Source organism: Leuresthes tenuis, unplaced genomic scaffold, assembly GCF_036924035.1.
Source record: "Leuresthes tenuis unplaced genomic scaffold, fLeuTen1.0.hap1 SCAF_16, whole genome shotgun sequence".
NCBI lineage: Eukaryota > Metazoa > Chordata > Actinopteri > Atheriniformes > Atherinopsidae > Leuresthes > Leuresthes tenuis.
Window position 1 is genome coordinate 13,261,875 of NW_027325370.1, and position 27,277 is coordinate 13,289,151.

Below are 27,277 nucleotides of genomic sequence, written 5' to 3' on the forward strand. Positions count from 1 at the left end.
ACAGAATTGGTCTATGCTCACATGCACAATGATCTCCCACAGAGAGCACAGCAGGATGTCTTGAATGTTGACTCACTGGATCCTCAGCATAGATGTGTCAGACATACTTTAGTCAATAACTCGATTGTGCTCCTGTGCTTGTATACTACGACAAAGAAGATGAAGACTCAAAAGTTTTCCTAAAAGGCAAGCTAAAGCTAAAAGCTCTTCTATAAAGAGGCCACCAGAAGAGCTAACTTTTTTCCCTCTGTAATCGTTACAAGGTAAAAGTCTGTGTAATTTGGTCCATGTTGCCATACGGTGTAGCAACCAGGACTTTTGTGGAAGCTTGTACAGCTGTTGTGAAAGCTCTCCCTCTCAAACCACGATGACATTTCAGAGGTTTGAGTTGTTTAAGATGGTGAAAATATTGCTCAACTGGTAGACTGTTGTCACCTGTTGTGACTAGTTTTTGCCTATAGCTCACCCATTGTGAAAGCCTTTTGATTCTCAACAGGGTGCCCTGCCCTGCTGTCTACTGCGGGTCATAAATTCAATACACACAACTCTGTTTTTGAAAACTCTCTTTGGCTGCGTTTGATGGCAACCTAACTCAGCATTTCCAGCCTCAGATAAAGAAAAACAACCAGTATTCTGGAGGCAGTCAGAGTCGTCCTCCCCTCCACCTCCCACCAGTGCAATTAAAATTAAATTATGCAGTTTCTGCTCGTCTCACCTGTGCATTCCAACTCTTCATTGATGATTTATCATGGTGTCAACAAAATAAGTCCTCACTGGGGAAACAACTCACGGCAATTTAACCCAATGGATGACAGATTCAGAACAGAGGAGGCCAAACTTGACCTTGTTTGCAGTTGGAGCTGCCCTGTGGTGGTATATGTAGGAAAACTGATCTTTGAAACTTTCTGTAAGCAGAAAAAACTGGCAACAGGTCAGAGAAATATTGTAATGGCCTATTGAAACACTTAATGTTGTTATGTGCTAATTAAAAATTCAACAAATCAAAAACCTTCGAAGAATTCTCTATTGTTACACATCACGTTAAAATCTTTGTACCCAGAGCAAGTTCCTATGCATCCATTGAAGATTTGCATTTAAGGTACACAATATGAGCCATAAACACAACCAATGGGAAATCAATATAATTCCCATTATAGTTCCAATTTTATAGCCGTAGTCACCAAATTATTAAAGCTTGCATGTTCATTCATCCTGTTTAACGCAGCAGGAATATACTGTTGAATTTTATGTAATGAAGACATAATCAAAAGTTGAAATTAGAATTTTATTAGTAGCCATTTCCCCCATTCATTAATCTACCGAGCTGTCCGTAGTATGGAACCCCTTACAGCCCCTCACCATAAAATAAGACATCTGGTACAATGTTCTCACCAAAAACTGTTTAAATACTATAAAAATAAATCAATTGCAGAAAATAATATGCCATTTCACTTGTGATTACTGCTGTGCAGCACTTATACACATATAGAACATTGACAACACAGTCCAGGAGAAATAAAATTCAACAGAAAACCAACACTCAAAGCAACATAAAGCCTAGGACTAGTGACAAAAGCGTAAGTGGTGTAATGTGTAGGGCCTGAACCGTTACTGATGTTTGTTTATGCTGACTAAAATTAGTTCCCATTCGTATTTATTTACAGCTGCAACATTTAAACCAGTGCTGGATTCAACCCTCCAGTGAGTAGTGTTTGTAGAGAAGCTTTTTAACAACATCTTGAACAAAATAGTGACTCTAATTTTCTAGCGTTACCATAATGAGATTCTAGATTCTATTTGTGAATTTAAGGGACCAAACATATTCCAAATAGGACGAAAATTATCAGAAAGAAGGTCTGCCAACCAACATAATGCACTGGCTGGTAAACCAGACTGATGCACCAGTCACAGTCAACAAGTTTCACTGGTTAACTATGTTTGCTTCACATCCTCATTAGACACACTCTATAAAACTGTTCAGAATTGATTGTGTTTTTAAGCTACAAAAGCAGGGAAAAAAAACGACCAGTTGATCATATCATAAAACCTTAAACATCATAAATAATACACATGAATAAAAAAGGAAACTGACAAGTCCAGGCACTGATCATGACACGAGAACAGACAAGTGAAAGTTACAACATGGCTAGTTGTAGTGCCAAATGGTTCAACACGCTGCCAATGTCTTCCATTCTCTGAAATATATGAAAACAAACATTTAGAAATACATGACACTAATCAAAGCGAGGAGCTAAAGATGTATGTGAATATAAAGCAAATGTACAATAACAGGACAGACGCATGCTGCTCATGTAGATGTGCAAACGTTGCATAGCGTTGCTTTTTGCAAACTAAAGTCCAAATGCACTGACGGAAATGTGTTTTCAAACTGCGAATGAAAAAAGGTTTGGGAACATCAGGGCAGCATCACCGCCAGTCTGACGCGGGAGAAGTGTCGGAGCACATCCAAATTCCATGGTCGCTTGAAGGGGAGCAAAAAGTTTCTCACAGTCACAGTGAAAAGTTGGTGTAAAAAAATAATCTGATTTTCACCAGCGGCAACGGGTGAGATTTTAACCTCAATTTAAATCCTAATGAAAACATGGAAGGGCCACGTGAAAAAGATTCTTTAGATTTTATCCGTTTTAACGCAAGCACAGCAACAGATACTGATCTCGTTTATGTTTGAAGCTCCATTTTGTGGAATGTATGAAGTAATATTTAGTCCATCAATATCATTTCAATCATCACACTAAATCAATTCCAATAAGGCAAGACCTCAACATAAAATCAGTTTTGTCCATCATCTACATCTGTCTGATCTTTGACAACCATCACAGTTCAGGTCTTCATCTACAAGACTGAATGGAAATGAAGTCCTGCTCAGCTGGAATGAAACTAGTACTCGATAGCTGCAGCATTTAATCATTATTTTGTGGCTCTTTTTCTTTTTGGTGTCAATCTCAATATGATTCGAGACTTATGGAGAGGCAAGGTCATGCTGAATGTGGTCTCTGTGCAGGCTGGGAGCTCTGAACAATGGAAAGTCTTTTTTGTCTTTCAGCCGATCCAATTGACTGCAAGAATAAACACATCAATGACACGATGAACCCCAAGGCAGACACTTGTATACAGTAGCTGGATGCAGACTGAAAAAGAAAGAAGACTACAATCATTGTGACGGTCTTGTGTGTAGTTATTATCCGTCTCCAAAGTTGTCTGTTGGTGAGGTTTTTTTTCCCCCTCCTTCAGATGAGAGCCCCCTGACCTCAGTGGCCTGGAGGCCCCATTCATTAATCCAACCCTGATACTGGGCTGAATGTCTACAGCTGCATGTTGCATTATATCGTCTTCCTTTTTCATCAATGCTGATAATGAGGTGAACAATTATACAATTATATCTTTTTTAAGTCCACTTTTGCCCTCATTTACACACACAAAAAACATATTTCCTCCTGTGATTAGTGCGTCTTTAAGTGTACATATTCACACACACATTCACACCTTCCACATATATATTTTTCTTTTACTTTGATTTTTAAATTATTCTTACTTAGTTCAACTCAAACAAAGGTTTGTGTCTAATCTGGCAGTTATCTACATAAGATGTGAAAACCAGTCAGGGATGAGTTTCATTCAGGTTTCCCGGATCTGACGTACACGCAGCTGATAAACTTTCAACCTTTTCTTGAAAAAAATCTATTTCTAATTTAGCAGGTGTATATTTCAGTAATCAAGCTTGTGTTGCAATTAAAGAAGACTACTGCTTAAATATGACTTCTGATCTGGATGCGGACGCAAACGTCTTCTCATTCTTTGTCAATCCAGAGACTTTCTCCGTTTCTCAGGCCTCAAAGATAATATGTAATCACTCAAAGATGAAACATTAGACGTTTTGCTCGTATGTGAAGCCTGTTTGAATTGTCAAAAAATCTCAATAATGACCCATACTGGAGTTTGATGGCTTTAAACTGAGGGTCAGAAGTACTTTTTCTTTCACAAACCTACACAAAATTAATTCATATTGCAATATTTTCTTCTGATTGTTAAAAATTAAGTTATTTCGCTTTTTTTTTTTGCTTTGTTTACACACTGAAGCTCCAGGCTCTGCTGCCCAATGAAACATCCATTAGAAGTCGTTCTGATTTATACCGACTGATCATTTGTGACATGAATGTTAATAGAAAAGTAACAGGTTATGTTTAAGGGTTATGACATGACAATACCGATCAGCTCATCCCTGCATTCGATTTGTCCTCATGAATTTAACCAACATTAAGCACATATACATTTGTTCCTTAAAGAGTAACATGTCACCTCTATTTAACTTTAAGTTTTTTGAGTCTTTCAGAGTTTCCTAAACAAAATAAGCTTCCACAAAATCCGTCTTCAGTCAAAGGAACATTCACATCCCTGATTTCCTCGTTGACTGGGTTTCAACTTCTGTTCATGAACATAAATCCATCATCGTGACGCATTACGTCTTAGTTAATGTTGTTTTTACTCATATTTATTCATTTACAACACATGAGCAACCGCCCAGAGGTACGCCATAAGTTCAAGAGAGGAGTTTGATTGCAAAGACCCTAAACATTCAGACTGGACCTGTGAGTCCTGGGCGTTAAGACTTGCCAGCTCTCTGCTGCTGGGATTGGCCATGAATAATATGATTATTGTGCTCGATATAGTGCTTGGTCAGAGAGATGCAAGATGCTTGCTGGTAGTTAGGAGGTAAAAATCACCCAAGATGTTGAGAATAAGACTGACGTGAAGACGGTCAGATCTACCGCGGGGATTTGGTTTCCTTTTAAGTCTTTCCAATCTGTGCTGTGTTTGTCAGTGAGTTTAGGATGACGATTAAGGCTCTGAGATGAAGATGGGAGCAAAGGTGGCTGTATGGATTCTTATTGTTCCTCTTTACACCGTGACAGCAAGATAATTTCAGGTTAGAGACAAGGAGGAGGAGGAGGAGATGAAGGCGAGGATGCCCTCAGTAGATATCTGGCAGACCCCGGTAGTTCCTGTTGAAGTAGCCACCGGAGTAGATCCAGTCCTGGGAGCTGGTGTATGGGTTGGAGCCCGCCTGGAACCACCTAAACAAAAACAGATTAAGCGACAACTGATTTCCATATCCTTTAAAAACACGTTTGTACTTGTTTTTCAGGAGTGTCTTGCTGTTTTCTTTGTAGAATCTCCCTAATTTATGATTACAATAATTTTATCATGTAAAGAATGTTTTTTGTTTTTTTTTCCCCAGGCATCATCTGTTAATGTTTTCTTTTCTTTAGATTGAGATTCTGATTGATTCAAACCAGTGAGTGGACTTTTTCCAAGTTTCTTCTATGATTCTATTACCCCAGGTTCTAAATTGCTACATAAAAAGGGTTAAGTTGAAGATGAACATTTTAATTAGTTTCTAAAACATTTTAAGATAGATGTGGACATGAAGATGAACATATAGACACAATCTGATGTAATATGGTAAGTATGATACACTGAGAACAACAATGAGATATTTTAAACTTGTGATTTTAATAAAGACAAAATAAATAATACTGACTCCAATTATTAATTAAATTAATTTATTTTTATTTTTAATTATTATTATTAAAAGTCCAAACTTTAGACCAAACTTTAGAATAATCAGCTCTGTTTCAGGCTACAGAAACATTCCCAGAGCTCATCCTGAAGTCCCCTTGCTAAGCCTCAAATCCTGCTTCACACATGAATATGTTGTCAAGTAAACTGATGTTAGTGGTAGTGTCATATTAAATGAACAAAATCACAGTTGATAGCAATGTTGATGCATCTGTGCTCTAAAGAAACTCAGATCGGATGGTTTTAGCTCTGACTGAATCAAACATGAAAACAGAGGAAGCCTGATCCACAATTTCAGTGTTACTTTAGCATGATCCATCTCATGTTTTAAAGCTTCCATCACAGCTTAATGTAGAGGTCACAACAGTATGTTGAGACACAATCATCTGATCCTGGGTGAATATTGGAGAGCATAGGCAGTTTGTTTGCCTGTAAAAGAGTGTGTTTGTCACCTAGTTGACCACTCGTCGTCGTGCTTGGCTCTCTCCTTTCTGGCAGCTCTCTGTTTCACCTCCAGTCTGTCCTTCTCCTTGCTGGCCTCATCTGCACAACAGCAAAGAAAGTCACAAGGTGTGTACATTTGACCAATTATCCATGCATCAACTTAGGCAGACCTGTTCTAAGGTAAATGTTTCATTCATTCGGCTCTTTCTGTAAACATTTGGATCACTGAATTAATTCAAGATCACGCAAGAGAACACTGCAGCTATCAAGCAGCAGGTGGCAGCAGTGTCTTGCTCTCCGTCTGCCAGGAGAAAACGGGTTGAGATGTTTGAGGTTTTATTTGGCAGCAGAAGAGCAGCATTACGGCAACAAATAACTATTAATAGTCTCCAAGAGTGTTTTCCGCAGGCCGTTTTTGGTAAACAAGCAGCTTAGACGCATCAAATCCTGATAAGACCTTTAAATAAATTACCCATGTTGCCATTCTCCATGGCTCTGATGTCAGGCCTGAAGCGACAGTCTGTGTGGGGCAAGATGGCTTCCATACCAGGCTGCAGCTCATTCAGAGACATCGCAAAGTTTGTGAAGTTATACATCTGAGGAAGGAAGAGAGGGAATATGGGCAACCGAGTGTGTGTGCTTGCCTTTGCTTAAACACGAACCCAAACCCAGAATGACATGAAATCATTTTTCATGTTAAAAACACTTTATCAGTATTTATTTTAAGTGGCTAAAAATAAAAGAATGACATGTGACAGAAAACCAGTTTTACTTTATGGCACTTGTTGACTTATTGTGGGTGTAATTTACACCTGTATGTGTTTATTCAAGGTCATATGTGTGCATTTCATGTTCGAACCATGGCAGAGTTAGCTGGTCTGGAGTCTATCCTCCACAACAGAGTGCTTCCCGGTACGACAGAGACTGTCTCTTGGACTTCGGGCATGTCGTCTGCATCATCGTTCTCTGCTCCATCATGTTCATCCTGGGAATGATATAACTCACTGTAACTAGTCGTATACTAAAAAAATATTACACAACAGCATGCTCAGAGGCGAACTGGATCTCTTTGTGGAACGTATGTCTTACAAACAACATCTACCAACATTTACAATTCCAGTCTATCGTGATCCGTCTTATATCAGTTACATTTCCAAACTTTTAGTAAAGGATTTCCAGTTATTATACTTCACTACATACAAATAAGCAGATTGAAACAATTAATAACAGCACTAGTCTACACAAGCATGTTGGATTACCTGGATAAGAACACAGAAAGCTGAGGACACCAACAAAAAATAAACAAAAATCAAGACAGAATAGGACTTAATCCAAAGTTAGTAGACTCGATAATATTCAAAACCTGGTTAATAGGCAATCCTTTTCAGTAATGTACAGCTAAAGCTACCTTGAAAAACAGCAGTTCACAGTTATTCTCACATGTTTTTGTTTCTTGTTATCTCCTTTCTTCTCTGACTTCTTGTGGGCCTCGTAGGCTTGAGGGTCGACACTCCACATGCACTCCGTCCATTTCCCATAGATAACAAGGAGCTTCTTCTTACTGGACAGAGAGATGGAAGAGACCGAGGAAGAGGAAGAGGTAGGAAAATGTAAGAAAAATAGAGAAAACACAAAAAAATGGGGAGGAGATTGAAGAGAAAACAATGAAAAGAAGAAACAAAGAAATTGTTGATCAAGAAAAAGAAGAAAAGAGAATAAAGATGAATAGATGGAGAGAGGAGGTAAGAGCATGGAAAATGAAAAGAAGCAAATAAGTACAGCAACTATCAAACCTTTAAATGCTTTAAGAGAAAATTACTAAATTCATTCTGAAGGTAATGTTTCAGGACGACAGCAATGTCTAACCTCTTGTCTTGGATGTATCCCTCTACTTTGTGCAGTTCCTTGCCAAACATCCCACATGGCTTGAAATTCAAGACACACTTTTCTCCAGTGCTGCGGGATTTAAAAAGAAAAAAAAAAAAGGACAGAAGAAAAAGATCTCTTCACTTTCTGAGTTTTAAATGAATCAAAGTGAACCAAACACAAGGTAAAAGTAAAGTATATTTCTTTGTTTAGATAAAACTGTCTTGAAACCCTGGCGTTGTGTGGGTATTTATCCACTTAGTGCAACAACAACATTGAGAACATTGAGAAACTGCTTAACGGCACCTGGTGTGAATCTGTGCCACTGTGTGAATATGACACACAGCGACGCGAACACCAGGATAACACAGGCTTCGCCGAGCCTTTCTGAACAAATACAGGCCAACAGTGGTTGTTTGCCTGAGAATCCACAAAGAGCGTAAAACGAGTGGATGTCTCAAGTATCAGTGTAAACACTGGGAAAGAGTAAAGGAGGGCACATGACAGGACTGCTGAAAAGCTCTGTGAGAGCACATTTGTCTGCTTTACTGAGCTTCATTTGAACCCGAAGGTGGTTCATTTTCATAAGGAGGGATCCAAATTGTGAAAGTTCATGAGTGCAAGTCAGTGTGACACACTGGAGCCCAACTGTACTGCACAGAAGGCATGTCTCACATGTGAACGTTGTTCTATTAATTATAAATAATTGCGTCAGTTTATATTTACTGTGTGTGTTGGTGACTAGATACCTATACAAACAAAAAAACTATAATGCATGTGTGGCTCACATACCTATGGTTGATTATTTCCACTGTGCCATACTGCTCTATCCATAGTTTGCCCATGATGATGTTGTGTACACAGCAGTACGGGTTACTCCATGTGTACGCTTCATTGTGCCTGATGAAAGAGAAAGGCAGAGGTAAGAAAAGAAGGAAGAAAATGTGTTGAGGAAGGCGCCAGCATTTCAGTGACTTACTTGAGCAACTCTAGTGTGATAGTTCCTTTAGGCTCTGCCTCAACACTCTTGCCCCAGAACTTGAGTTTAGGGTAGATGGAGCCGTGAAAGACAAAGTCCCCGGCCAGGCTCTCTGCATGGAAGGCACTGACAGGAGGATGATGGGATACCTGCTCTGATACCAGCCGGAAACCCTGTTCCTCTCTGTAGAAGGCCAGGGAGAACAACATGTTAGGAGAATTCATTACGAACACAAGATGACCTTGAGAAAAGACGTACGTGTGTGTGTGTGTGGGTGGGTGTGTACCTGATAAGTTCATAGGTCTCTCCAAGCAGAGGGTTGAAGGGTTTTCCAGTTCTGTCCCACTGAGAAGCAACTGCTGACACAGCAAAAGCAGCTACTGCCTAGAAACAAACAAGTACAGGTCATGCTCGCATGAGTGAGTGTGGTTACTTACAGTAAATCTGCAGGTTATTTGATAAATAGAACAGCGTTTTAGTGATCTAGTGTTTAAATACAAAACCTGCCACAAACTAAAGAAAAGAGCAGTCAAAATAATAATAATAATAATGTTTCATATGTTAGTTCATGAAACAAATTAAAAATTGTTCATACAGAATTTGTAAAAAGATTGAAGCAAAGTGCGTATATGCAGTAAAAGTCAGCGTGTGCCCCTCTGACCTGCATGCGTTCTATGGAGTCGGACAGTGAGCAGGCTCTGTTGATGAGGTAAGTGTGTTCCATGTATTCTGTGATCCTCTGCAGGAAGCTCAGAGGCTCATTGAAGACGATCGGCATTGTGATCTTGGACAGTTCCTGCAAAAAGCAAAAATCATAATTTATAAGTGACTTTATCTTGTATGTTTGTCGTAATTCCAGATATTGTACAGTAAGGTCCACTGGCAGCCTCTCAAAGCTTGCTTGATTCTATTGCTGTTTTTTTCACATGCTCAATGCTAAGAATCACAAAAAGCTCCAAATGGACAACAAAATAAGCAGTTGTCATGGTGTATAGGTGCATGAATCATTATATTGAATGAATCATCCGCAGCAAAAGCATCAAAGTTACACATCAAGACTGAAGCCGCATACTGTTTTTAACAGTGGACTATTGATGCCATTCTTTACTGTATGTTTAGAAAATAAACGCTTGTTTTGTAAAGACCAGCATGCCCTTACCAGCCCGATACATTTCTTTAGGATACCCCAGACACTGACTGTATTTCTGGAAAACATGGGCACAGGTAAAGATGTCCTGAAATGAGAGAGAAGAGATAAAGACAAACCCATAAGGTTGTTGATAAGAGGATCGTGTAGTTTGTCAGGTTTGTTAGAAGCACCACGGATGTAAATAAGACATGGCAAATTCTATAGAAGGAAACAGTTCACTCCCAATATTCTAATGTGAACCAGAACCATGTCTCTCTTATCTCGAGCGGTTATTTTCCTCTCTGTAGTACATCCCAGATAAACAAAAGCCAATTGGCAGCATAAGCCAAATGTTACTCTGACAGTAACAAAAACTGCTCCCACGATTTCCTCTCTTTTCTCTTAGGCTAACTTTTAAATGATAAAACGCAAACATAAATTGTGTTTCTGTAGGTGCTGAAAATCCCACTCAAAGTAAAGCAATGTGAACTGCAGTACAGGTTGAATGACTGAAATGGAAAGGTCATGAGTTTTCTGACATTTTTAATCATACGTGGCAATAAAACAACACCACGAAAGTCTGCAAATTATAAAAACAAATCACATCACCTCAGTCTTGCCAAGTAAAGGCTGTGGCCCAAAATGTTTCTGTAAAGGACATCATGCAGATACACACAATAGATGGAATGTGCTGCAGGAATGCAGTTGTACCTGTGCTTCTTGATGCCATTCTCTTGTGGTACTGATCCATTGTTTTTCTGACTGCTGCAATCAAACAGTTGTGCATCTTTGAAACTGGCCTCCGACACGCCCTCGTACGACTCATCTGAATCAAGGCCTGGAGGATGAGAAAAACTGAATTTATTGCACAAACACACAGCCAATATTCTGCGCAGATGTGAAAATGAACAGGTTAAAAAGTTCCCAGTTTGCTTGCAGCTGACTTTGGACTAAATTCCAGAGGTTTTATTTGCAACAGTAGACCATTGTGGACAACCTAGCATTTGCATACGGCTTTGCATCAGGAACGTTTTGCTTGGGTTTGACTGGCAAATTTTATTGATCGTCTACAACAGTTTACACAAACTAATCTCTTCACAGGAACAGCAGTGGGTCAATTTCAAAGCAATTTCCTAATTCATATTCATGATTCCAAAGCTGAGGATATAAAGCAGAAAAGACTAACAATAAATTGCCATATTGCAATCATATAAAACCATAACGGATATCCGTACTGCAAAAACCACATATGGCCTTTGGATAAAGTCGCATTCAAATAGCTATTTTTGTTCAGGTCAGATTTATTTACTCATTTATTTACTGAACTCGCTTGTGACTGAACAGAATGTCTCTGTAACTGTTGATCTACTGTACACCTAAAATTAGGCTGCAGGGTGGAGTTAGAGAAAACCTCAGTTTAAAGAGGACATTCGTCAGGTTACACACCCTCTCGGCTGTCAGTAGTATGTCAAAAGATGCAAGGTGTGCATTCATGTCCAAGAATTCATGTCACGCCTGCAATCAATGTCATTCAAAACACTTTCTCCTACATTATGACTAAAGCAGCGTGTGCAGTCGAGGGAAAATATACACCTCAACCAACTTAACTACATTTCTTCATCAATCTTTAAAACCAGCTACCAAGCACAGCTCACCCAGAAAACAACCCAACAACCACATTATATTGTACTAAACTCTGACACGCAGCAAGCTTTCAGAAATTAAAAAAAGAATATTTTCTACCATTATTAACGTTAAAGTGACGGGAAGTAGAGCTTCCACACCCTTTTGTGATGTACACACAAAAGTATGAACCAATCACAAAGCTTGAGAAACTTGAGTCACAGGGTGCAGGTGAAACTTAAGATTAGGCTATCGAGTTACGCCTGAAATACTTTCCACACCTTTTTCTAACACACGCCGTTGAGAGGTTGAAAGCGTCGTCTGTTCTCTGCAGCTGCTATAAAGCAACTGAGGAGGCGTGAACGTGCACCAGACAAGAAAACTGACATGAGCCGACCAAACGAAAGTCAACATTTCTGGCTTAGAAAAAAATGAAAGCACAGGGAAACCATTTGCCTAAATTTAGATAACTATCTGCATGGAAACAACAACCAGGAACAAACAGCAATAAAACACTGAGCAATATTCCACAACCTGGACACAAGTTCCAATAAACGCACAAAACGGTGAAGTCAATCGTTGTTGTCAACCCAAATCTGGGTTACAAACAAGAACACTGAAAAATCTTAAATGCAAAGAAGCTGGAAACCCTGCTGTTACGCATAACATTTGTACAATACTGTCTACATTACATCGTGTACCAACAGCTATCCATCTATCCCCAACATTACTATTCACAACATGACCAGACTTTATTCTCACAAAAAGGTTGTTTAATCTCTCAGTAGTAAGACAAAGCAGGTCGCAGGAGTGTTGGTGAAGGCTCACATCCCTCCATGAACCAGTTTATTGTGTTTCTCAACATAAGATATCAAACAAAGTTGTCCAAGCGCTGATTCTGTGGCAAACGCCACCAAGCTGACACAAACCCACTTCATCACCGCCCCTTTCCCTGATTAATCAAGTCAAAAAATAATAATAAACACAAATCTCATGTTGTAATTGAGCACTTAATCTCAAACTAATTATTCTGAAGGCAACTGCATCTTCTTCTGTCCATTTGTTATTTTTGCAAAAACAATACAATGACATGAAGACAACACTGCTCCAGGTGTCATAGGTATAACTGATCATGACAGCGAGACAGATGCCCTCTGAATAATTCAACTGATCATCGGACGGAGACAGATTAGATTCCAACGGATGGTATTATACTTCAATAATAGAGACGACTTGAATTACTGCATTGGGGTTGTATGCCCTAAAAAAAACAAACATCTTACTCATCATTTTACTCAGTTATGGTGTTGAATGACAGCCACAAAAAGTGTTATTTCAGAACACAACGATGTCAAAGAAGCTGAGCTCTGACTACTTGGATATATAAAAAGTCATCAATTCATACTTTTCCCCCCATTAAGTATTGATGTGAAATATCGTCACAATTGATGCATTCACTTCCAAAAGCCCTCTGACTACCAAAGTCTAATCAGTTTATGCGTGAGACCAAGTGCAACTTTCAAAATTTGAGGAAATTCCCTCATAAAATTAGACAGTGGACAGAAAAGCAGAGTAAAAAACACCACGGAAACCTTAAAAACAGACCTGAACAAACAGGATATATACCCATCTAAGACTGCTGCCATACGTCACCGTTTAATCAGGAGGAGGAACATTTTGGGCTGCATTTTGGTGTGCTTGGAGCACTGATTCTAGGGTTAAAACAATCAATCGGACTATGCATCGAGAGAAAAATAACCTTTCAACTATACTGATAATAACTGTTTAAGTCAATATCACTATAAATGGAGAAAAATGTTATGTTATGGACGATTGTTATGATATAAAGAAGCCAATTTGACATCATGGGCTTTAGTCAAGCTCTGCAACTCCAGCTCTTTCTCCTTTTCTCTGAGAAAGACCACTTAAAATCATCTTCATCTGCTAGAAGCCAACATGTCAGGATGTTGGAGGGAGAAATGATAAGGACAAACACACACTGAGCACCCACCAGTGACGGCGTCGTAAAACTCCTCCTCATTGCTCATCTTCTACAGTCAAAGCCAGCCAGTGGTTTAGGACAGATGTTCAACTTCTAGCACATGTTCCTTATGGTGGTGGTGCAACAGAGTTCTTCTGAAGGGAGACCTGTGGAACAGGGTCCCCTCTGGAGTGTCACCAGGGCAGGAAATGTTCTGGATATTAAGAGCGTCCCAAAGTCAGGCTGACGTTGATTTATGGCAGATGGTATGACCTCAGAACACTGACACCTGTCAGTCTCAGTTATCAGACAGCAAGAAGACGGCCGCAACTTGAGAGTTCAGTGTCTTTAGTGTTGTTGATCCAAGAAAATTAGTTACCTGTAGAGACAAAAAAATAAAATCATTACCACAATGAATGAATGCTTAACGAGGGAACACCATTACTGCTTTCCTTTTCTGAAGCATCACTGACATGAATAACTTTGAAATCAAAGGTTTTAGACTACTGTAGAGCTCTTTACTGTACTGTAATGCATTGGTAAAATTTCTAATGACACAAAATGCTGAAGGTCATCCCCAGCTTTTCAGCCCAAGGTGAATATCTGCTTGATCTGTCTGAGCAACAGTCTTGTCCATCATGCACCAATGAGTGCAAACAGACAGTTTTCTAGTCCAGTCGTTACATAATTAGGACGCCACTGTCACAGTCATTCTGGCTCTTTGTTATCCCCAGTTTGGTGCGTTAGCTCCACAAAGTTTCAACTCGAAACCCCTAATGTGCTACAATTCTCAAAATCAAAACCAACTATATATTTCGATGGACTTATGACCAAACTTTCACATTCTGATGGCTTTACAGTAAGTGAAGGTGACCAGATTACCATCAGTGAGGGTGAAAAAAAAAAAGGCTGGAACTCCATAACACAATACAATCAAACAAGGCTAACAGATCAATGAGTGTCAAATAGTCACTGATAAAATGCTTGGAGGAAGGAGACATTTCACTTCAAAGGCAGCAAATGATATTTTGCTATATTTTTAGCAAAGACAGAACATAATTCTTGGCAAGACATATTTTAATCACCATTTCTCTTAACACTGCAGTCCATCATGCCTGATCTTATTAATAGAAAACACATTTAGCGGGGAAAGTCTTCATGAAGATGACACAGCCCACCGTGCAAATACAACAACTGTTGACTCATGTTGACTCACGGCTTGTAGCAGGTGCTCAATAGTTGCTTAGACACCAACCCGCAGCTAAGGTCTCCTCTAACACAACAAAGCGAAATCAAGTTCTTCATCCACTTTATCTTATTTCACACATGGGCTCCAAACATTAAGACTTGAGCTTATCTGGACTGCAAATGCATTTGTGTGAAAAAACATATTTGACATATTAAGACGAGCAAAATTTGATCCCCTCTGAGACAGAGTTTATGGGTGAAAGTGACGCACTGTACTGAACAAGATCACACGGAAAAGTAAGGTGTTAATCATTCATGAAATAAAGATATCAATAAATTACAATCGCATTTTTGCTCTCAGCAGCTATTCTGCATGCTTTAGACAAGACATTTTAAAATCCACTTGGGCTTTAGGAAACTGTCACAGTTTTACAGACACTGATGTTCGGACAATTTGTTATTCTTTTATCAGGTGAGAAATAAAGCTCTCTCTTAGCGATTGAATCGTGTCATCATTAAAGCTTTTGCCCATGTCCCAGTGAGTCTGTTCTTCAGTCTGAGATGGGCGATGCAGACCGATGTGTAGTTTGTAAGTTTATAAGTGTAAAAACAACAGACGATGTTGTCCTTGACCGTCGGACCAGTTCCCGCTGACACGGGGACGTAATACATACACTACGTGTGCTGGCAGCGATAAACCAATCAGAGAACATTATGTAATACGTAGGCCTTATAATCAGGTGCACCTTATGTATGGGTCAAGTACAGAAATGGACCCCATAATTGAGGGTGCGCTTTATAATCAGGTGAGCCTTATGGTGCGCAAAATACAAGTAAGCATATTCAAACAGGCAGAAGAACAGGTAGCAGAAATAGGGTTAATGGTTACAGCATAGAAACAAGGCAAAACAAACACATCTACCATGACAACATACTGGACATTTGTGGTGAGCTCATTAGTAAACAGTCTACAGCCGAGTGAATGAAATTCAAGTCAAAATAGTTTGTCTGTGATAAATCTACCTTGAACGTATGAGATTGCTGATGGCCACACAGGCTGTAGTCGAACAATTGACACGTAGTTGCTCCACAGTGCTGTTCACAGACTAGTTTAGTAGTCAGTGTGTTGCTAGTGCGCGATAGAATCTGAAGGTTCCTGAACTTGGAAAGATTATCAATCTGATCAAATTCAATGCTAACGTTAATGCTGCCTACATGCTGAAAACTTTTATGTCGTCCTATAGTGAATGGCTAGAGTAATTCTTTTATGATAAGCCCACTGTATTGTTTCAGCATTGTTTTTGTTAAGCTTAAAATGATTCTGACAGTGGTCAGTCTTTATTCTTTGTCCGAGCCATTTTCTTTCTCTCAGTTTTGTGATTTTCGCCATTAATCACGTCTCCTGCAGAGTGTTTTCCATTGTTATATGGATTAAACAAAGCTTCAGCAAGCTGCCCACTCACTGAGGACAAAGCAAACCCAAAGGCATAACATTCCCACCACCGTGCTTAACAGCTGATACAAGGTCATTTTCCTGAAAAGCTGCCTTTGGTCAGATTTTAAAGGCCAACACTGGAATTATCATCATCATAAATTAGAAAGTATGGTATTAGGACAACATTTAATAAAAATAAATACTATTAATTTTTAAATAAAAGCAGCAGCCATCGAAGAGTGTGAACACTTTTCCGTGCCAAAATATACTTTTTTCTAATGAAAGACTAACCGGGTCCAAGAAAGACAAAACCTGTAGTTTGCATTAGAAAATCTTTACATACCTCTTGCCTGACAACTGATTTCATAACGTTGTTAAATTCAGAGAGTGAGCAACTGAACCAGGTAGGAAACACTGACTGATCTCCCTTTCCTTTCCTGTTACTCTGCCTTTGTTCAACATGGTGCGTGAACTTCACCTTTGCCTGAGATAGTTAACGCCTTCAGCACAAAAACGAACTTTGGTCTCAGCATCTGCGATCGATAAGGTCAACAGAATGGAAGATAAGCAACTATTCAAACTATTCCAAAATATCCTGAACAGCAAATGCAGGGTCCCATCTCTGCTTCTTCTTGGTTGTGGCACTGGAGCTATTAAAATCACAAGAAACCATGAAAAAAACAAACGCATTCACAAACTACTTCAAACACAAACATAGACTAAAGAGATTGCAAAGAGGGAGTTGACTGCAGATGATATCTAACCAAGGCATCAACGTAATAAAACCTGATATTTCCTGTAGCTTCACAATCACAAAAACTAGGGACTGATTTCGCCATCAAATTTCAGAATCAAGATTATCTAAAATGTAAAAAGTCTGAGGCGGGAAGAGTGGGATGAGACACGGCCAAATTTTAGGCTGTGATAACCCTTCTCACACATCTTTTGTGTGCATCAGTGATTCAGTACAAATGCCATTTTAATCCATTCAAACCTGATGAAACAGACAGGTTTGACGCGTGCGTCTCCCTTTAGAAACTGGAGGAACTTTTACTTTTACTCGATGATTTATATTGAAATTTGAATGTTGAACCTCTCAAATGGTTTTTGTCCAATACTTATAGTGTCTTCAGAGCCAGAGAAAGTCCTCAGGTTTGGACAACCATTATTTAATTAGGCCACAAATGAGTGCCCTGCTCTTTATGTTAGTGATTTTTTACTTTGCTGCAAATATTTTCACGGTTGTCATATCAGGTGAAGGTGAAACCCAAGAGAAAGACAGGTGAAGTTATGCTGGCTTGTCACTAGATCTAAGATGTTATTTCTAGGCTTGAAAATGTTACCTTGAAAGCAGAGATAAATTTTATTCCCAGCAGTAGCACTGAGGACAAAACGCCATTTTGTCTCCTTGGACATGCATCAATAGAGCAAACATGGCTGAAAATTAGATTTGCATGTGTTATTGCAGCTTCACCACTTTGGATGTCATAATTTACAACCCTCCTGGTGCTGAACTGTAGGATCCACTCATAACATCATGAGATGAACAGCTGTGTAGCATTAACACCTGCCCACCACTACCACCCCTGCTAACTTTGCTGATAAAAAGAGGACAAAAAACATTGGGAAAACTTATGGTGACAAAGAATGTAATCAATAACACAATTGTATTATTGTTTTAATGCAATGTTCAGACATGGTTCTGACACTGAAATGCCATCTACGGATGTCAGGTGTTCTACATACTCTAATGAAAATACTATGCATCCTACAAGAGCATAGAGGAATTCCCCCAGTATCCAGCCTGCAGCTGTATTAGAGCCAGTTTAAAGCATTTCCAAACATGCTCTAAGCTATGAGGCGAACCCACGCCTTAAAACTCCCTCAACAATTCTTTTTTTCCATGAAGCAACAGGAGGCACGATGTTGTCACTCTCCCATTAAGAGCAGACACATTAAAAGATTGGCTTACAGAAGAGCACATGAGAAAATGCATTCATTGTGAGGTCATCTCGAGAAAAAGTACAACTTTTGTATTCCATGACTGTGCAGACAAATTAAGCAGCTTCACACATACCGACAGACCTAGAGACAAGCTTTCTGATTGGCTGCAACAGAATCCCAGATCATACCACTCACTCTGTTCCAGACGGCGGTGAGCCATTATGTAACCATGACAGACATGGCACCATACACACACAACCACTCTCCTCTCTGGGACAACCATTTTGGGACAATAGCTTATCACCGATTGCCTCAATGTGGGCTGGCCTTCTTCCTCTAATGTAGAAATAAAAAAGAGAAGGCTAAAGCAGTGCTGCCTTAGAAAATACAAAAAATTTAACTTTTTGTTAATGGTGGGAGTCCTGCACACAATTCATCAACACAAATTAACTAACACATGGCATCCGGATCTAGTTGATTTAGTTCATCTTCTGTTCGTGTCACCAGGAAAGTGCAGATGAAATTAAATGTATCATAGTGGTTATAATTCCATTTGATTTGATTTTTCACGTGTGGAAATATGTTGCTTAAATGTAACTCTCATACAAGATAAAGGCACTACATTTGCTCCATGAGTGTTATTCAAGACAGAGGCAGCATCAGAGCGCATATCGACACTTAAAAACAAAGATATGAAACAATCTGTGGTTATTTATTTTTTTTTTTTTTCGACTGACCTACCAAGATACACGTTGGGTCGATGAGTCTTTGTCTTCTGCGGTCCTCCGAGAGCCGACAAAAACATCCAAAGCCACAGGGGCAACGACAGAAAGGGAGAGGAAGTGTTGCTGAGCAAAACGAAGCCTGGTACTGATACAGACTCACACCTCTACACGTCTACTTCAACACGTGACACACCTCTGTAGACCGCGAAACGCATACCTGAAGTCAATTTCACACACAAACACTGTGGCCAACAATTAAAGGAACAAGAAAAGAAAAGTAGAAATAGACTTTTAATGTAACCAAACACAGTGAACAATTTAGGAGTTAAGTGGAAGTGCACAAAATGAAGGAAAAGAAACTAAATACTTCACTATTTTAATAGCAGATGTAGGAACAGTGGTGCTCAGTAACTAGTTTGTTTCATCTGAGTAAATCCCATCTGACCAGACCTGTGTCTTCTCAAAATGGACAATTAATACTTTCCACTAATTTCTTGTTTGGACTGGAGTTACTGTTCTCAAGGTGTAACCTAAGGAAGGCCAAGACCCATTCGGATGAATCTTTAGAGCTGGATGTTACTCACGTCTTGAGACACCGACACTGTAACAAACTAGTTATGTGCATCAACAATAGAACAATGAACAACAATTTCTTGTAATTTCCCATCCACCCATTTTCTAGAGCCGCCTTCATTCAATTCAGGGTTGCTGGAGACTTACCAAGCTCTGATTAGAGGCAGTTGCACCCTAACCAGTCCATCACAGGGCTTTATTGTTACTCTATCAAATGTTTTTAAATGACACGTTTTGTTCTACACCAGTAATTGGGGAAATAAGTACTTCTGTGTGTAATATTAAACATATTGTGAGTTTGTAATTTCCCGTTAAAACAATCTGCCATGTTGATGACCCATCCTGCATCGAGGGTGTATACTAATTCTGCATCAGTGTAACTGCTTTTTGAAAATTTTTCATTTAAATAAAGCTCATGTAGAAATGTGGGAGGGACATGAGGAGACCACGAGAACTAACCAATCAGAGCAGACATAGGCCTCCTGCTCCTGTTTTTATAAGCATGTTTGGATGTGTAAAATATTAGCTCTCTGCCAGCTGTTTCACGGGATCTTTAAAACTCGTAAACCTCGTGATTATCTTGAAAAAAATATATACAAAAAATATGCATTAAAATCTGTAAGCTAGCTAAAATTTGCTAAATGTTTTACTGCATCTTGACTCAAGTTTTCAGTCTTCTGTTCTTCTTCTGCTTTCAAACATTCAAACGTTACATATTTGCATAAATTACAAAGAACAACGACTGCCGGTTGTTTCGCTTGTAATCTTTTGTCAGTTCATCGTTCTAAAGATGCAGAGAAAACTGAATTAGCATGGGATTTTTTTTAAAGAAAGGAGCTTTATATTGATTGTGTCCAATTCAGTTCTTGAGGCTATTTTGCTCATGGGACTTTGACCAAAAAGTCCCAAATGTATAGCATCACGCACAAAAGCAAACACAATACAATGAAATGACTTTCATAAAATCTGCTACACATTTTATAGCGGTCAAAATCCAAAACTGTCAAAGTGCTCTTTGTTGACAATATCGTTGCGGTGTCATTCAACAAGTCTCGAGCAAAGCAAGATATTCAGGTCAAAGATAGATGATTAAGATTAGGAGGAGGGGGGGATGTGTTTTATCTGCCAATCTGTGACAATGAAACAGAATGTGAATGCAGCCTGAGAGACAACAGGAGGAATGTGAAGCATAGACAGACCACTGTGTGAGACCGAGTTCAAAAAGAGCAGCATTTTGCTGTGGGTGCTGTTGGTGCATTCGTTTGTGCAAATAATAAAAAAAGAAGAAGAAGAAGAAGTGATCCAGTAACTGACTTTAGAGGCTAGAGTTGCTATGGAGATGTGAGTGTTATAGGATTGTGCACTATGTACACAGTTAGAAGTAAACTAAAGCTAAATCTGTGCAGCAGATTACAACAGCTTGCTCAACTTTGTAATGTATACAGAAAATATCATATCAAATAATATAATATAGTACATTTCCATTAATCCATTAAAATATATTAGAATATAATCTTTAGTAATAAGTCGTATCAGCACTGCCTGCGGACAGGGAAATGATTCACATCACAAGACCAAAAGAGACAAATGACTTTTTATTAAAGTATGAAATCAGATTCACTCAACCTCAATCACAAGACTAACCTTGTAAAGTACATTCACTGACCTCAGACAGCAGCCGACAACTGCTGCTGTGATCTGAGGAGGGGACCTGCAGCACCACCTGCTACATCACCTACTGCTCAGTGGAATCCATTCAAATAAATAAATACATACACAAACACATAATACATAACCTAATACACGTAAGTGGGCTCCAGTGTGTACAGATTCAAAGCCTGTTCAGCATCATACCTTGAAACGTCTTAAATGTGTCGACCCTTTAACCCAAACACAGCAACATTCCTGAGATCATAGAAAACATGCAACGACAGCAAAAAAAAAGCCGGTTTCACTTTCATCACCATTTACAATAATTTCGTTTTGAGAATCACTCGTATGGGGAAATGTATTTTTTCTGGGTTATGACTTCTGAGCTGAAGTGTTGTGGAGGTCCAGCCAGCCTGTGTGTGGGAAAATACATTTAATCTATTTTAAGATTTAACCTTTTTTTTTTTGTTTGTTTTAATTTGTTTATTTTGTTTTCACCTCAGAGAGACCAGATTAATAAACTGAAAATTATCAACAACAACCTTACTGTCCTTACAAACTAACTTAAAATTCCTGACAGCCTTTCAGTCAGTGTGTGCAGCTTTGGCAGATAAATTACTCTTCTGACTTGCAGACTGACAACAGTCGTCCTCACTAGTAAGACAAAGGCAAGTAAACAAAGGCAGGAAAGACAAAATAGAGAACAAAATGAAAAACAAGCTTGATGGTCACCCGTCTTGCAGTCAGCACATTACAGCCCAAACAGAATGGCTAATAAAGAGAACAGTCAATTTCAGCAACAACTGTAGTGGTTCCCCTTTATGTGTAAACTATACTGTTTCATGTCAATCTAAATTAGTTAGAAAGCAGTAATGTTTTAAGGCTACAACAGTACTTCTATGCTGAGAATAAGGTTTGAGATCTGTGTTTGATTAATTGTTGAAATAATAAAACATTGCTGAGATCGTAAACACTGCAGGGAGCAATATCCAATTACCCATTATCAGAATACTAGCTCGTACTGACAGTATGCTGATATAATGATATAGCCTTGTTCTCATAGTTTGTCCTTGCTGACCAACCTGAACTTCCTATGACATTACGCCAATAAAAGCTGAGCAAAACAATACAAGGCTGTGTGTAAGAGAGGCGGCTGATTAGCTACCTTATTCTATCACAAACATACAGTAATATCTCTGTTGCCTAGACCAGCATTAGCTTAAACTTTGCCTTTTTAGCCAAGGTGCAACAGAGAGCAACACCGATACACATTAAAAAAAAAAAAAAACTAAAAAAAAAACAGGTCATTTGTTTAAGAAAAACTGACCTTCGAGCCAAATAAGCATCTTTATATCATATGTTTTGTGCTGTACCTGATCCCTACCCTACCTGAAGGGATTATATTTCCCTCAGCTATCAATAAATTAGCAGAAATATTTCAAATTCAAATGTAGCAACTGGGGTTGTAACTACTTCTGCATGTGTTGGTCCCGTCGCTGCTGCAACACTCCTCTCGGCAGTGTTGAAACTTGGCTTTCAGGACATGCCTTGCAACACTGTTTTCCTGTTCCCTTAAATTTGACCATAGATCTCAGAAATACAATTGCACAACTGAATTATCCCTTGGAGTAACAAGAACACTCAACTAGACAACCATTGAATTTGACAGACAATCTCCCATAATAAGTCTATGCGTAATTGCCTCACACTGCTGTTGTGGTGAGAGGAGGGAAATTCACTGGTACAGACTGATGCATCTCTTTCAAATGGAGACCATCCCCATAGCAACTAACTGTGGAGGTAATTAGGGCACCTTAGGGAGGAAGAGACAAAACAAAATGATAGCAACTGAAATTCCAGAGAGAACAGTCTAGTGTCTCATGCAATGTAACAATAAATAGTTTTTTGATTTGTTTTCATTTGGCAATATTCATCATCTAAATGCTTTAAAATGTGAGTTCCACACATTTCATGATGAAATATCCTGTAGGAATGCATTAACCTTTTCTCCCATATTTACTACATAAGACCCATGTATTTAAACATTTGCCTACTAAAACATACATTGAATTTATTCATGTTTAGATAATCATCTGCTTTGGTACAACAACAAAACAAGGGTTATTTTCTAAATGTGATAAAAACAATTCCAACTGTGCAGTTTAATGTCAATTCATTGCTGAATTTTAAATGTAGCTTTAAAACACTGATTACTCATCAAAGTGCAAAAGATTATTCTCAAATGTTGACTTAAGTTATCCGTCTGCAAGTTATCCGTCACACAACCATACAGCAGTACAGCGTCTGCCTCAGAGGAAGTATCTATCTGGGTGGGCAGATGAAAACACTACTGTGTCAGTGCAAACCGGTGTGTCAATGACCGATAGTAAACCCAGCTTAAAGACAAGGCTTTGTTTGGTCTGCCCTGTGAGTCAGATGGAGAGGGTGATGGAGGCAGTGAGAAGTCAAACAGGCAGGGGTACATTCCTTATGTTTTCTGAGCAGTTAAACGTGACAATAGGTGACTTTAATCTGTTTCATACCTGAGATAAAGTGATGCTGCTACGGGTGAATCTTACAGCAGGATATTTGAAGGATTACACACTTCTCTTCCTTCCATCTGCATTTTTGGTCTCCCTGACATTACGCTTTACATTGTTTGACTGTCTTTACCAATCATTTTAAAAGTGCTGCCTGCGTTAGCAACTAGTAAAAAAAAAATCCCATATAATAGACCTTGATTTATAGCATACAACCAACAACTCCAACGTCTAACTCAGAGGATCCATCCTGAATTTGCTACCTTAAACTGTTTACTTGCTGGTAAACACAGTCTAGCAGTTGTTCTCGCTTGCCAAAGTAAAACGTAATTAATAACAGCAACAATGTCTATTTTAAAAACAGACTTCACATATACATATGGGAGACTGTTTGTCCTGAACAACACACCATCAAGGTGGCAGTCCCGACTCTCACTGGAGCTCTAGGAGCTTTTTGACAGCAAGCAATACAGTAAGCGGGCGGGCTACAAAAAAAAGGTGGCTAACTAGCATAGCTAGCAACATTCTTTATACAATAAAGGCTAAGCTAAATTTGCCACACTGAAAATAAAACAGGAGACCGTAGGAAAAATATAACCAAATCTGTTATCTTACCTTGGCTGTGTGTGAAGTGTGAATGTTTTGGCAAGTCCAGCGCATATGGGAAGAAATTTAGTGTGAAGCCTTGTCTTGACACAGAAGCGGAAGCCGCTGGCTGAGGGGGCGTCAATAGATAAATGACAGACACAGTATGCAGCCAATCAGATTTAAGACACGGGATGCTTCTAACCAATACAAATTGAAGATAACTTGTTTTCTTTCGCAATCAATAACAGCAAAGACCAACATGATTTTTTTTTTACATTTGTCTAATTAATCACGTAACAATAATAGAAATAAAGTTTTTAATCATTTAATTCAATTTAGCATATTCAAGAAATGAGAATTCATGCCACAGAACATACATTTTAGACTGTTTAATGATTTAATCATGATAATGCACATTTGTGGAGCGCACATTAGGTTTGGGTTCACATTTCAAACACGTCCTTCTTATCTTATAGAGATGATTACCTGAACATGATGAGAATGGCTGGAATTTCTGTCTGTGTATTGCATGGTTTCCTGGGTGTTTCATATCGCAGACTGATGGAGTTGATGGGAGTTATTGTGAATAAAAGCAGTGACCTGAAATTTTAGTGGTATTGTGTTAAACTTTAAATAGATTTTACATCTTCCTGTCCACAGTCAATTCTCATTGTGATGTTTGATTTAAGCTCTAACCCTAAAAAGAAAAACACGAGCTTGAACTTCTTGAAGTTATTTGCACAGTAGTTTAACCTCACTTGATATTCTTCTCCTGTGGTTTAACATGTTGCTTTTGGATAGCTGGGGTTAATTTCATGTGATGTTTCTAAGACATTAGCTAGTGTATTATCTGTCTCATCAATATTGCAGCTTTACGGTCACTGATATGTTTGATACACCTGGCAGTCTGCTCAGAAAATAACAGGAGCATGACGCCAATACTGAAATACTATCAACATGATGTACATTGACATTATCTCAGGTACAACCAAAGAGGTTATTTTAAGCTCATGAAATAACCTCTTTGGTTGTACCTGAGATGTTTTCGAGTATTTGTGTTTGATAAAGTTTTTCAATAGTTTTTATAAATATTTTCTTCCATCTCTTCGGTTTCCAAATTAAAATGATCAGAGCCACACGACACGATGCATTTCTGTTTGCTGTAAACAGTAAATTGGCTGTGATTTTAAGAAAGAAACTTTGTAGTAAAGCTGACTAAATCAAAAAAGGAAAATAAACTAATATAAAAGGTGAAAAAGATAAAGCAAGAATTTATACTACTGAGAATCCGAAAGATGAAATAAACATGAAGTGTTTTTCTAAATATATTTTCCATTAAAGCTGAGCTTGGACCAAGAAAGTTGTTGTTTTAAAAATGAATTGAGTTATGTAACAACCATGATGAGGAGAAAAGAAAAGAGAACAGGATCAGAGAGAGCACGAGAGGAGGAGGGGAACAGGCGGAGAACACTGGAGGAGAAAATGGTTTCTATTCAGGCTCTCCGTGGGACACAGAGCCTTGCTTGTACACAATTACACAGACAAAGACACAGTCATGTTCCAAACATACAAATGATCACACCATCATAATGAAATTCCATTTAAACTATGGGGATGTGTTTATAGTGACGCTATTATGTCATTGAAAATCCAGAAATATTCTGTTCTACTGCTAAGTTGAAGCACAAAATGATCTGTAAACGTTACATTGCTCCTTGTTAAGGCTCAGGATTCAATGCTTAACTTTTTAATGTGTCACATCACATAAAATCAGCATGTCGAACAGATGTCTTTCTCTGCTCCTAAATATCAATAAAAAAAATACAAAACAGTTTTATAGTTTCCTGTTTGCTGTCACAACATAGCCACTTGACATAAAATCACTTCTGGTTAAGCAAATGCCCTGATCTTCATCATACAAATGCACAAACAGGGATTTTCTTCCTTGTTGGTTGTTGTTGCTCTCCACAATGAGCCTTTTCTGCAATTTCGCCTGTTGAACACTAGATGGTAATGGAGGTTTGTTAAACTTTTCTTCCCCTAGTTTACACATCAGTGCTCATATGTAATTAAAAGCAGAGTCTATATAATGGATGTTCTATTTACTCATGTTTTGGCCTGCATAGTCTTTTTGGATACATGTACTGGTTGTAATTATTAAAAAGATGACAAAGCAATTTAGCAGTAAAACAGCTCCCAGCACCTGACCCTAAAGAACAGTGTCCCACTGATTTACTCAAACACATTTCACTAGAAAGAAGATTGAGGCTGTGTTCAAAATGATAACACGGTCATATTTGAATACTTGTACTGAGATCTACAATTGGCACATATACCAAGCAGAAATGGAGACCATTAAACAGCTTGGTGATGAGGTGGTTCGCACTGTCACCTCCTGCAGGAAGGTTGCTGGTTCTGGTTTTGGATGTTCTTCCCATGCATGCATGAGGTCTCAGAGTACTCTGGTTTCCTCCAACAGTGGGTATTTAAAAAATGGATGGACGGACCATTAAAGCTAAGATCATAAAAACATTAACATAGCTGATCTAACAGTTGCAAACTAGCCCAGAGATTTAAGATATTATCAGGCGCTTGAACGAGATCGTGGGACCACTCACACTGCACCATAACGAGGAGCCCCAGCTGCGAAAGAGCACTGTCAGCAGGAAATCTGTGACTTGATATCAACATATTTAGGCCATCTTCAGTAGCTTGCTGGGAAAGAGAGTTGAGAAGACTTGTTATTCAAGGTAAAACAGGTCACATGAGGCTCAATTTACTTGTATGGGACAAATGTCTCCATAATAAAATCAGTGGAGGCTCATAAAAGAACATGGACAGATGAAAGTAAAGAAACGCTGAAAGCTCGTTTAGATTTGAAAAACTTAACAATCTTTCAAGAAGATTTAATAGATGAAAACGTGGTACGTTTAAATGATTTCACACAAAGTAAATTAAATTCTGTCCATATCAGAAATAATCTGTGACTGAGGACATAGAACGTAGAAGGAAAA

General features: G+C 38.7%; 1 protein-coding gene across 3 annotated transcripts; it reads right to left on the minus strand.

The window, feature by feature from the left end:
- Positions 1-1,271: 1,271 nt before the first annotated feature.
- LOC140272237 (oxysterol-binding protein-related protein 2-like) lies at positions 1,272-24,391 on the minus strand. 3 transcript variants are annotated; one of them, XM_072367608.1, is made up of 14 exons: positions 24,291-24,391; positions 13,651-13,999; positions 10,728-10,854; positions 10,047-10,122; positions 9,549-9,683; positions 9,174-9,271; positions 8,888-9,070; positions 8,701-8,808; positions 7,909-7,998; positions 7,483-7,603; positions 6,902-7,027; positions 6,515-6,638; positions 6,051-6,141; positions 1,272-5,093 (listed from the first exon to the last, which is right to left on the minus strand). In XM_072367608.1, the coding sequence occupies exons 2-14, from the start codon at positions 13,685-13,687 to the stop codon at positions 4,991-4,993; spliced, it is 1,419 nt and encodes a 472-aa protein (XP_072223709.1). In that variant the 5' UTR covers positions 13,688-13,999; positions 24,291-24,391; the 3' UTR covers positions 1,272-4,990. The 3 variants fall into 3 exon arrangements, with proteins under 3 accessions (XP_072223709.1, XP_072223710.1, XP_072223711.1); XM_072367609.1 differs by lacking the exon at positions 24,291-24,391 and adding an exon at positions 18,929-19,049; XM_072367610.1 differs by lacking the exon at positions 24,291-24,391 and adding an exon at positions 16,587-16,712.
- Positions 24,392-27,277: the final 2,886 nt, after the last annotated feature.